This window comes from Channa argus, chromosome 12, assembly GCF_033026475.1.
Source record: "Channa argus isolate prfri chromosome 12, Channa argus male v1.0, whole genome shotgun sequence".
NCBI lineage: Eukaryota > Metazoa > Chordata > Actinopteri > Anabantiformes > Channidae > Channa > Channa argus.
Genome location: NC_090208.1, coordinates 168,002 through 180,277, shown reverse-complemented (window position 1 = coordinate 180,277; position 12,276 = coordinate 168,002). Strand labels below are relative to the sequence as shown.

General features: G+C 41.5%; 1 protein-coding gene across 1 annotated transcript; it reads right to left on the bottom strand.

Annotated features, from left to right (window-relative positions):
• Positions 1-9: 9 nt before the first annotated feature.
• On the bottom strand, positions 10-6,066 carry LOC137137344 (uncharacterized). Its single transcript, XM_067523511.1, has 6 exons — positions 5,992-6,066; positions 5,847-5,888; positions 2,114-2,383; positions 1,766-2,005; positions 1,389-1,681; positions 10-848 (listed from the first exon to the last, which is right to left on the bottom strand). The coding sequence occupies exons 1-6, from the start codon at positions 6,017-6,019 to the stop codon at positions 759-761; spliced, it is 963 nt and encodes a 320-aa protein (XP_067379612.1). The 5' UTR covers positions 6,020-6,066; the 3' UTR covers positions 10-758.
• Between the last annotated feature and the right edge of the window lie 6,210 nt (positions 6,067-12,276).

Below are 12,276 nucleotides of genomic sequence, written 5' to 3'. Positions count from 1 at the left end.
CATCTGCAGTGGTTAATGAGAAAACACTTTATTTAGGAACTCATGGTTACAGCAGGTGATTGTGTGTCTGTCAATCTGATTATTGTTCTTAGAAACAAAAATAACTTTAAAAAGGTGTAATTACCCTTTATCAAAGTCACTGAAGGAATTTTATAAAACCATTTTTATACAAAATGTCTTCCACTGGACCAGGAAGGTTGTCACATCAAATTGACAGATAAAATGTGTTATAAAGACTAAGAGCCACTGAGAGACCAACCACTGTTTGTTTCACAAGCTCAGAAAAAAAACCACATCACCAAAGTGAAGTTCCCATGTCTTTGGCTAATGTGAGGAGCTAAATGAGTTACACAATTAAATGTGTATGTACAAAGCTTTAGGAAGCGTTTAAAATAAGCAGATTAAGATGTGCAGTAAAGACATAAAAAGAAGAAGTGAGCTCAGGGGAAGTTGTTCATTTGGGACAGTTTCACATTCATGCTGTGGTTGAAACATGTTCACGATTAAAAATAGATAAACAGACACCATCACTGCATTCAAAGACTATCTGGTGCCATCTTCATCAGTGTTGGGGGTACGAGAGACTGTCTGAGCTTTTGTTATCAATTTACCTAAAGAGGAACTAGTCAATAAATTAGTTTGTGAGATTCAGATTTGACTAATGCTGTCACAGTTTGCTGCCTTTGGTTCATTCAGAATAAGAAAAGCAAAACTTTAATCATGTCGTTTAGTTAACAGTTCTTCCATTTAGCAATAATCTAATGTGTTGACCTTCGTGATGAGATTATTCCAGGTGGTTGGGGGTTAGCAGCAGTCACTGGTGTACTGACTGGGAGGATGGAGGTACCCTGTGAGGGAATAGAGTAAATTTAGTCATATGGTTAGATAATTAGCAAGCAATCAACCAAGATGAGCTATTAAAGAGGTCACAAAGATGACAAGAGATCATAGGATGGGTCGTGTTTGGAGGAATGTTTGAGATCACAGCAGGCACTTCGTTGTTACAAGGCCCAAAGCAATGTAGTATATAGTGAGTCCTGGGGTCACAAGATCTAAAAGAGTTTAATAAAAGGGTTTTATTGACTTCGTTACTGATATCTTCAGATAATCTAGAAAGGGACAAGAGTGATGACTGTCAACTGCATGCACCTGGTTTCTTCATTTATGTTTTGTGAGGGTGGTTCCTTTCTTGGGTTTAAGTATAAATAGAAGGGGTTTGAGAGATACAAGTCAGAAACAACACTCAACATCCATGTGTTCTTCTCCATGCAGGCATGAATTAAACTGAGATGGTTCATCACGCTGAGTTCTGTCTACAATTCTTCCAAGAGGAAAAATTTCTATTACAACCCACATCTACATAATGAACAGGATTCATTTTAACTAACATCCAGCTCTGAGGTCATGTGGTCAATAGTGACATCAACAATCTCCATGGAAACAAATGATTTGTTTCCTGTCTTCCTGTTGCAGCAGATGGAAACCATCAGTACAGTAGAGATGAAGAACGGACAGAAGACCATGAGGTGGAGGAAGAGTCTGACCACAGACACACAAGGAGGATGAGGAAGAGGAGTGGTGGAGGCTGGGGGATGAGGGGAGGAAGGAGTAAAAGACGTAAAAGGAGATTTTACAGTGAAAGGTTTGGTGGGTGGATGAGGGGTAGTTGTAGGAGGAGGATCTGTAGAGAGAGGAGCAGAATCTGGTTCAGTGATCAGTGTATTATCAGGTTGGTATAAACAGGAAGTGATGTCATTGTCCTGACCTGTGACCCTCAGCCAGCTCTGAGCAGATTCTTTCTCATCATTAGCGCAGTGGTAGAAACCTTCATCAGACTGTTGGATGTTACTGATGTTGAACTCTGGTTCAAGTTTAGAATCAGTGACACTTGTACCATTCCTGAAGAAATAAGCTGTGATTGGTCCATCTTTATTCCTACAATGCAGAGTGACAGCACTTCCTCTCACCACAGGAAGTGCAGGGATCTCCAGGATCAGATCTTTATCTGAACAACACAAACAGAGACATATAGAGACAGAGTTACACCAACAGACCAGAGTCATATACACAGGAGATGTTGCAGCAACAGAATGAAACGAGTTTGTTTCTGTACCAGTAGTTACAGTGATGTTGACCTGGTCTCTCCTCTGTCCAGAAGTGTCACACCAGTAAAATGCAGAATCTGATGGATTGACATTTGCAATCGTGCAGGAGGAACCATTAAACTTTCCAAAGCTTGAACCAGATGTTCCACACTCCTCAGTGTTTTCTACTCCGGTCCTATTCACAGTCCTTTTCACTGTCTGTCCATCCTCAACACAACTCAGAGACACTGGGTTTCCTTCAAAGAACTGCTGAAGGTTTGGACTGACATTCACAGACACTGGAGGACACACAGACAAATAGAAACAGTTACACACACATACAGAAATCAATAACACTGGGTCACACTCTTATAGGTCATCACTGAGTTTTCTGCTTTGTTGATTTTATTCTATGGGGGGAGACACCTGAAGACTAGCCAAGACTTTCAAAGACAGGACAGTACATAAAGATCCTGACTCTGAAAGTCTGAGTAAATGTGGGCAACACATTTAATGACAGGTCAGTCACAGCTGGAATTTAACGCACCCACAAATCCTGTAGGAACAAATATTTTAACAGGTTCTTGTATCTAAACAAGCTACAAAATAGTGCTTTTAACTTTTTATATCTATTAATTTGCACTGAAAAAGAAAAGGAAAAAAAGGATGATTGATGATTGTAATGTTCACGTAGGCAAAGGAAGGAAAAATACTTTTTTAATTTAAGTTATATTTGTTCAAATTTGACAGGAAGGAAGGAGACATGTGGGTAGAAACAGTACAGGGATACATTTAATTAATACACCAAGCAGCTATTTGAATAAATTAACAATAAATCACTTAAACCCACAGGACTTGGCAGCTCAAGACTGGATTACTGACCCTGATGAACTACGTCCCCTCAGAGGTGATAAAAGCAAAAGCAAGTACCTAAGTAAAAGTGCCAGTATTTGCCTAAAAACATACCCTATAAGTAGAAGTATTATTTCGAATTCTTTACAAAGGTACATCCTTTAAAATGTACTTAAAGTACAAAAGTACTTCAATAAGAAATGTATTTCAAATAGTATTGAATTTGATTTGATACTGTTGGTAGCATGAATGTTCAACTCTGGTTTTTTATTTAAAAACTCTCAAAAGTGAAAATTATGACAAAGAGATAATTAAACTAATACTAACTAATTAAAAATAAAGGTCAAAGTTATTTAGCAACTAGTTGTGTAAGAAAAACTTCACAGCTTTTTAACTAACACTTGTAACATTCCGGCGCAACCTCAGGTCTCTCAACCCGGATCGATTCTCCTCGCTGGTCTCCGCAACTCTGCCCCCAACACAGGACCTCTCCATCTGCGATGCAGATGCAGCCACAGACAGTCTTTGCAATACACTTTCATCATGTCTGGATTGTCTCTGTCCTATGTCTTCGAGACCCGCCCGTCTCTCACCTTCTAATCCGTGGCTCACTGATGGGATCCGTGAACAACGCACCACGCTCAGGAGTGCTGAGAGGAAGTGGCGCAAATCCAAGACTCCATCTGGCCTTGCTGAGTATCAGGATCTGCTTGGACCTTTTTCTCACAGTTTCACCAGGGCAAAGATCAACTACTACCAGGAGAAGCTCAGCAACACCTTGGACACCAGAAAGCTGTTCTCCACTTTCAAATCACTCATCTACCCACCTTCACCACCGCCATCTACCTCTCTCACTGCTGACAACTTTGCCGACTTTTTTACCAACAAGGTGGCAGCTATCAGCTCACAGTTCTCTCCTCCAGATGATGACATCAGTCTAACCTCTTACAACACTGCATTGCTCTCATCATTTGCAATTCTGACTGAGGATGACGTATCCACCCTCCTCCTCTCTAATCATCCGACCACCTGCACTCTGGATCCAATCCCTTCCACTCTTCTTCAAGCAGTTGCACCTGCACTCATGCCAGCTATTACACAAGTTATCAACACATCTCTCAAAACAGGGACTTTTCCAACCTCTTTCAAGCACGCCTTGATTACCCCACTGCTCAAGAATCCTTCTCTTGATCCCTCTGTAGTGGAGAACTACAGACCTGTCTCCCTCCTTCCTTTTCTGGCCAAGACTATGGAACGAGCTGTTTTCAACCAACTCTCAGACTTCCTTTCCAAGAATAACCTCCTCGATGTCAACCAGTCTGGCTTCAAGAGGGTCACTCCACAGAAACCGCACTCCTGACTGTTGTGGAATATCTTCGAGCTGCAAAAGCCACAGGTCAATCATCTGTCTTAATTCTACTTGATCTATCATCAGCCTTTGACACTGTGAACCATCAGATACTCTTGTCCACACTCTCTGACTTGGGCATCTCTGGATCAGCTCTAGACTGGCTTTGTTCTTACCTATCAGGACGAAGCTTCAAGGTATCCTGGCGGGGGCTAGTTTCTCACTCTCATAGCCTCTCTACCGGTGTGCCGCAGGGCTCAGTCCTTGGTCCTCTCCTCTTTTCTATCTATACTTCATCCCTAGGTGCCATCATTCACTCACATGGTCTTTCCTATCCCTGCTACGCTGATGACACACAGCTCTTCCTGTCCTTTCCACCGGACGACTCCACTGTCTCATCGCGTATTTCTGCCTGTCTCTCAGACATCTCAGCCTGGATGAGTGAGAGACACCTTCAACTCAACCTCTCTAAGACTGAAGTCCTTGTCTTCCCAGCCAGACCTTTGATGCAACACAACATCACCATCAACATTGGATCTACAGTGATTGTCCCCACTAATTCAGCCAAAAATCTGGGGGTCATCATCGACGACCAACTGAGCTTTAAGGACCACATCTCCTCAGTCTCTAGGGCTTGCAGATTTGCTCTTTACAACATCAGGAAGATCAGACCCTACATCACGGAATATACAACCCAACTCATTGTACAGGCGCTGGTCACATCCCGTCTTGATTACTGCAACGCGTTGTTGATGGGGTTACCGATATCCACAATCAAACCCTTGCAGATGATCCAAAATGCGGCAGCTCGCCTAATTTTTAATCAGCCAAAAAAGACCCATGTCACACCACTTTTTAGATCTCTACACTGGCTTCCTGTAGCTGCTCACATCAGGTTCAAAGCTCTGTCTCTTGCTTACAGGGTTGTTAACTCGACAGCTCCCGCTTACCTCAACTCACTCATTCAAGTCTACAATCCTTCTCGCCCGCTGCGGTCTGCCAAAGAACGACGTCTGGTGGTCCCAGCACCGCATAGAAGACACCAAGCAAAACTGTTCAGTGCAATGATCCCACGATGGTGGAACGAGCTACCAAACTCTGCACGCTCAGCTGATTCTCTCCCAATATTCAAAAAACTGCTGAAAACTGAACTCTTCCGCATCTTCCTATGCACTTAAATCTTTAATATAAAAAAAATTAAAAAAATAAAAACCTTTCTGCTCTCTTGCACTTGTATCTCGTGAACTGTGAACACTTTTCTGATAGGACTTTGCTTTGATGTTTTCTCCTTGACTTAGATTTTTGCTGCCTTGTACCTCACTTGTAAGTCGCTTTGGATAAAAGCGTCTGCTAAATGACTAAATGTAAATGTAACTTCAATTTATGTAACTTAAATTTATGTATTGACAGGTGATTATTCCATAAACATACATCCTAACTTTTTAGTTAACCAGTGTTAACAAAGAATCTACATCTGCAATAAGTAACTAGTAACTAAAGCTAAATTAAATATCTGTGTATTGTTGGAGTGTCAGTGATTGTTTTCACCTCGATCATCTCACCTGCAGAAACAGTGAGTCCAGACAGCAGCAGGACAGACACACCTGGAACAGGAGAACACAGGACACTAAAGGACAGAGGACACTAATGTGTAAATGTGGGTTTTCTTCGTAATAAATGAACATCTAAACTTTGTGTTTGACTCACCGAGGAGCAGAGTGACAGACATGTTCATGTTGTCTGGTTAAGGACTGAATGTCTTTAGATTCATAACTTCCCTATTAATGCACTCAACACATCACTGCTGCCACGGTATGAGGAAATGACGTCTTTGTGATTTGAATAAAGTATCAACTCTCTGTCTTCATGGAGCAACGTTCATTTATACAATCTGTTCTTCATCAGTATAAAGAAACATTTAGGATTTTTCTGTGTTTTCCACAGAGGACTTAAAAACAATTGACCACCTACCACTTCAAATGTCAGCAGAGAATTCTACCCTTTATCCTGTGTAAGAACAAAAGCATCTATTTTATTAATGTCAGTAAAAAACTGAAAATGTGGTTGTATCTTTCTCTTTGTGATAAGACAAGGAGCAACTCTCAACATTTATTCACGATTCAAGGAACTTTATTAATAGGGGGGGGGGGGGGGGGGGGGGGGGGTAACGTGTTGTTACTAAGGTCATGTGTTTGTATGGTTTTAGTAAATCACACTGCTGATAAAGTGACTGATGTCACATTAGTTGGCCCAACTTTAATAAGCGTGTTGTTTGAAAGACAGCACACAGTACACTTAGTATGAAAGTGTACTGTGTACTTTTTTTGAGTACTGTACACTGTTTTTTTACTTGCAAAATTGCAAGTGTACAACACTTAATAAGCATTTGTAAGTACAAATACAATCCCGCTTCCAGTTTACTTGACTGCATGATTTTTTAAGTAAGGTTAACTAATCAGAACTTACATTGCCCTTGGAGAAAGTTGTTATGGTGCCGCAGCCATTTTGCTGGTGGCAGATCTGCTGTGCTGTGAAACTGGGGGATGTTAGTGGTCAGTGTAAAATGAGCATATTCCTGCTTTTTCCTGCTGCTCCTACAGTTCTCTGATGAATGACAGAGCCTTTGGTCCAACATCTAGTTCTAGCAGGAAATATACAGCAGGTCTCAGTTTTCATCCATATTCATTTTGTTGTTGTTGTGCATTAACCAACACTTATGATCATATAAAATATGTTCTGTATGGTGGATCCCTGCACTTTGATCAGGTCCACAGTAATGAAATGTGTCTGAATGGTGTAAGGATGCAGTTAACAAACTTTCATCCTGTTAACCTTCTAGATATCCTTCACTCGGAGAGTGCGGTGAAGCTTGGTGAGTCTGAACAGGACACAATAACTCCTCCCACTGCAGGTCACATGTCTTCACTAGATAAACGTAGATGTGACAACTCACATCTACACACCCTCCACACACAGCCCCACCTCAATAACTAGTCTGTGTGTGTGTGCGTGCGCGTGTGCGTGCGCGTGTGTGTGCGTGTGTGTGCGGTTGGTTTGCAATAATTACCAACAGTCTCCACTCAACTCATCTTTATTTACAGAGCACTTTAACACAACCACAGCTGACCAAAGTGCTGTACATAGTCAGTCAAATAATAACACAAACACTTTAAAACAAAGCTTAAAACAAGACATAAAAATAATAATAAAAACCAACAATAAAACAAAAGAACAGGAACAGAATGTCATGCTGGGTTGAAAGCCAGGGAATTAAAATGGGTTTTCAGAGGAGTTGGACACCTAATGTGCAGAGGTGGGACATTCCATAGTTTAGGTGCAGCAACAGCAAAGGCTCTGTCCCCTCTGAGCTTCCACTTGGACCCCAGTACTTCCAGGAGAAGCTGACCATCTGACCTGAGAGGCCTGAAAGGCTTAAAGGGAAAAAGTAGCTCAGCAAGGTAATGGGGGGCCAGACTGTTTAAAGATTTAAAAACAATTAAAAGGATCTTAAAGTGACCTTTTAAAATGCACAGGCAGCCAGTGGAGAGATGTCAGAATAGGAGATATGTGCTACTTCATGCTCGCTCCAACCACGAGACGAGCAGCAGTGTTCTGAACCAACTGGAGACGTGCAAGGGAAGACTGGCAAACTCCAGAGTAAAGTGTGTTATATTAATCCAGCCGAGATGTGATGAAGTCACGGATTACTGTTTCAAAATGCTGCTGTGCAAGAAAGAGCTTTAGTTCTGCCAACTGCCTGAGGTGGAAAAAAGTTCACAACTGCGCTAATATGACGATCCAATTTAAAATCACAGTCCATCTTAAAACTGTCGGCTTCTCACATAGAGCCAAGGGTCCTAAGTCAACCGGGGAGGGTTTACCAGAGCCTTAGGACCAAACACCATCACTTCTGTTTTTTTTTTCATTAAACTTTAAAAAGCTTAGGGCCATCCAGTCCTTAATGTCATCAAGCCATGAAAGAAGTGATTTAATAGAGAAAGCATCGTTTTCTTCAGCGGCGTATAGATCTGGCTGTCATCAGCATAACAATGAATGGAAATACCCGACTTTGTGAGGATGGAACCCAGGGGGAAGTAGGTAGAGAGAAAAAAGGAGTCCTCTGCTTCATGGTTCCCATCTGTTCTTGCCCACATGGGTAGAGGGTTTGTAGTCCACGGTGTGGACATGGTTTCTTTCTGTTTGGCCAACGATTGGTGACGTGGTCTTCATTAGAAGATCAGCTGCCCTCATTTTAGTGTGTTGCCCTGTCCACGGCCGCCTCTCTAGTCTCAGTCTCTGCTCGATTCTTGATCCAGGTGGAGCTTGGCCACAGTCTTTTCTTGCTTAGCTCTCTTCCTAGCAGTTTCTGCTTTGTCCATTGTCCTCAGTCTGTAAAACATTGTCTCTGTCTCTCACACAACTCGTCATGTTTCTGCCAGCTAGTCTCTTTGCACATACCCCACCATTTCAGCTGCATCTGATGATAAAGTAATTTTCTTCAATGTGTCCTGGTAAAACATACACAACAGCACTGCAGAATAAAAAGCATGTGATTGGAACATAAAACCTCAGACCATCAACCAAAAATGACACTATTTTCAGTCTTCACCAAACAAGGCTCTGGACATTAAGGCCAAACAAGTCCACTTTGGTCTCATCTGCCCTCAGGACAATGTTCCAGAAGTCTGAGCTTGGGGTGAATGTGCTGAACGTCCACTCCTGGGAAGAGTGGAAACTGTCTTGAATCTTTCCACATGTGAATAATCTTTCTCACTGTAGAATGTTGAAATAGTTTGGAAATTGTTTCGAACCCTTTACACATTGATGTGCAGCAGCAATTGCTTCTCTAAGACATGTCATGTCTTTCCCTCTTGAATCAAAGCTGATGATTAGCATTAGATTTTTGGCTTCATTTCTTTTGACTAAATAATAACATGGTGAAAAAAGTTATATGTTGTATTTGTCTAATACTAAGACCTACAATCTGATGATTTTTGTTGTGTTTTGCACAAACAAATATGAAATTAAAAGAGGGGGCACTAACTTTTGAACACGACTGTAGGGATCAATCAGCTATGTTCCACACACAAAAAGTTATTTTTCACTCAGTAAATTACTTTACAACATCAAAAGAGAAAAAGAAAAAACAAAAAGCAGTAGAATCAACTGCAACAGGCTGCACACACAAACATAGAAAAGTATTTCTGCTGCAACATCACACCCTCAAAGCTGAATGATGTTTGAGTGGTCAATCGCAGAAGCTGTAATTTCTGTAGTTCATGCAGTTCATTACTGTTCATTTGTGTCAGTTGCTTTGGTTTGTTTTGGGTGGATGTCATGTTGCCACTGTCTTTAATTTGTGTCATTAATTGGTCCTTGTTAGTTGATTTGTGACTTCTTTTCTCTCTTGCAGACGGGATCATTCCCAGTTCTTTCAGTGACTAATAAAATGAGAGAAGCGTGTCAAGTCTGAAGACGGTGTTTAAAAAGGGTAAAACAAGAATAATAACAGAACTGAGAAAACAAGTTACAACACAGCACAGAGCTGATCAGCATCAGTGTAAAACTGTGCTGATAAAAGACAGAACTTCTGTTTTTCACGTCTTCACGGTTCATCTTCTTTTTGCTTAATTTCAAAAACCACTTCCACATTCTCAGTCTCAACTTCTGTAAAAAGTCACCATAATAAAACGCAGAGAGACAGAACAGCAGCCCCATGTTGGCTGTTTCATGGCACTTTGTGATCTGGTACCAGCAGTGACATCCAGTAAGAACAGCCCATCATTTCTTCCAGCCTCTTTGCGTGGATCTATCAGGACGAACACTTCAACACAATCAGATCTAATATGCAGGAGGTTTAGTCCTTTAAAGTACAGTCCAGTCGTCTGCAGCTCTGTTTGCAAATGGCTGTAGTTCTGACGCAGTCCATCAGACATTGTCAGCATTGGAAGCACATGTTGATTGTTTGGATTCAAACTCAGTGTGGTTGGTGTAAGAAGACAGTCTAATGATGACTGTGTCCAAATACTTGAGGACTTGTGGACCTGACTGTATAAATCTTGTATCTTATCTTCCCTATTCTGAGAACATGTTAACAAACAGGAACCTGTCGCACAGTTATTCTGGTCTTATCTGATTGTTTAATGTGTCACTTCCTCCTCATGTGTCAAAGTTTCCATTAACCATCATCATTACTGAGGATCAGCTCGTTTGATGAACTCTTTGTGTCTTTGTGTTCAACTAGGCACCAGCATCTCCCCAAAGCCTGTTTCATATAAGAACAATGACCAGAGAATCAGGTCCTGATCCTGCTCAGAGTAGTTGTTTCACACATGTAACTCACCAGTCTGACTGATAACTCACAGTAATCACACTGAAACCAGTGATGAGCGCTGTCATTTACCCAGATGTGAATTAATCACACACAGGTTATAATAAACAGCATTTCACACACAGTAATACACAAATGTTACCAAGTGTGTTAAAACGTTATGAGTCTGTGTACAAGCAGCCGATGAAAAGCAGTCTGATTATTGTCCATGTGAACAGAGAGCAGCAGCTTCAATGATCCAACACTGATGCTGCTGCTCATATACAAGCAGCTAAATGGAGAATAATCAGCTGGGGAGAGAAAACTTCTTTGTAGTAAAAAGTATCTGGACTCTTCAGATGAACGGGGATGCCCTGGTGACCTTTGACCTGTGTCCTCCTGTTGCAGCTCTGTCTGTCTCTGATGGAGACTCTGATGTGCTTATTGTAGAACAGAAACCCTCCTGAATCATCAGACATGTTCCGTCCTCACACTAGTAAACACTACAGCTCCCATGATCCTCAGCTGCTGACTCTGACCCTGAACTGATTCAAAAGGCTGAGACGACTTTGTAGGAACCACTGCTTGAACATTTTAAACTTCTGTGATTGACCACGTATTGGTGAAATGCACCCTGGGAGTTGTAGTTCCCTCCTTTAGCGTATATGTCAGCAGAATTCTGGGAGCTTTGACATTTTAGGACAGAACACAGAACACAAAGTATCAAACGGTCACCAACACTGAACATGACAAACACAAACCCTGAGATACTTCCTGACTTTTCTGATCATTTATCTGTTCTCTCCTGCCATCCAATGTCCTTCTGTCTGTCCTACACCTCCACTCCTTAGACATCAGTCCATAATCATTAGGTCAGTTTAGATGTGGAGCTGAGCCGCATTATCATCATCCTCACTCGACACCTCCCCCCTACTGACAGACAACTTCTCCTCAGTCTAAAAATAAAGGCAGTGAACTCAGGAGACACTGAAACAACACAACTAACAGCCAACTGTCCAATTACTTTTGATCAGCCAAACATTTACAAAGTTGTTTTATTTAGATAATCTCTCCTGATTCTCAGGCTGATGGGTTTTGATCCTGAATCATTAACCCCGTCCTGACTGAGGAAACCTCTCCCATCTCCTGTCCTCACGGGTTTATCTCAGGCAAAGAAGAGCCTGGAGGACAGACAAGTGGGACAGTCCAAATAAGTTACACTGATCTGAGTCACACAGAAAACTGTATGTGAAAACACCCCCACCCCGGGACAGTTCAGACTATGGACCACTATGGACAAACCCACTTCCCACTGCCGATACCAAGAAAGGCAAACCTCACTTATCCAAGTCCACTCTTAACTATACCTACTACTATTACTACTACTACTACTACTACTACTACTACTATTACTACTACCACTACTACTACTACTACTACTATTACTACTACTATTACTACTACTACTACTACTACTATTACTACTTCTACTACTACTACTAATACTACTACCACTACTACTACTACTACTTCTACTACTACTACTACCCCAAACCTTGCTCTAATAATCTTGTTGTTCCTAACCCTCAAAGTGGACAAAACACTAAACCCTGAAGTGCCTAGAATAATGTCAATATGTCAACAATAATGTCCTCATAAATCACAAAAGTCAGAAGCAGGTT

Excerpts from the sequence above, each read along its gene's own strand:
- LOC137137344 (XM_067523511.1), bottom strand. The coding sequence starts at position 6,019 with ATGAACATGTCTGTCACTCTGCTCCTCG. Across the intron at positions 1,682-1,765 it reads GAGCTGGCTGAGGGTCACAG|ATCCTCCTCCTACAACTACC; the intron begins GTCAGGACAATG and ends CTCTCTCTACAG. Across the intron at positions 849-1,388 it reads ACATGACCTCAGAGCTGGAT|GGTACCTCCATCCTCCCAGT; the intron begins GTTAGTTAAAAT and ends ATTCCCTCACAG.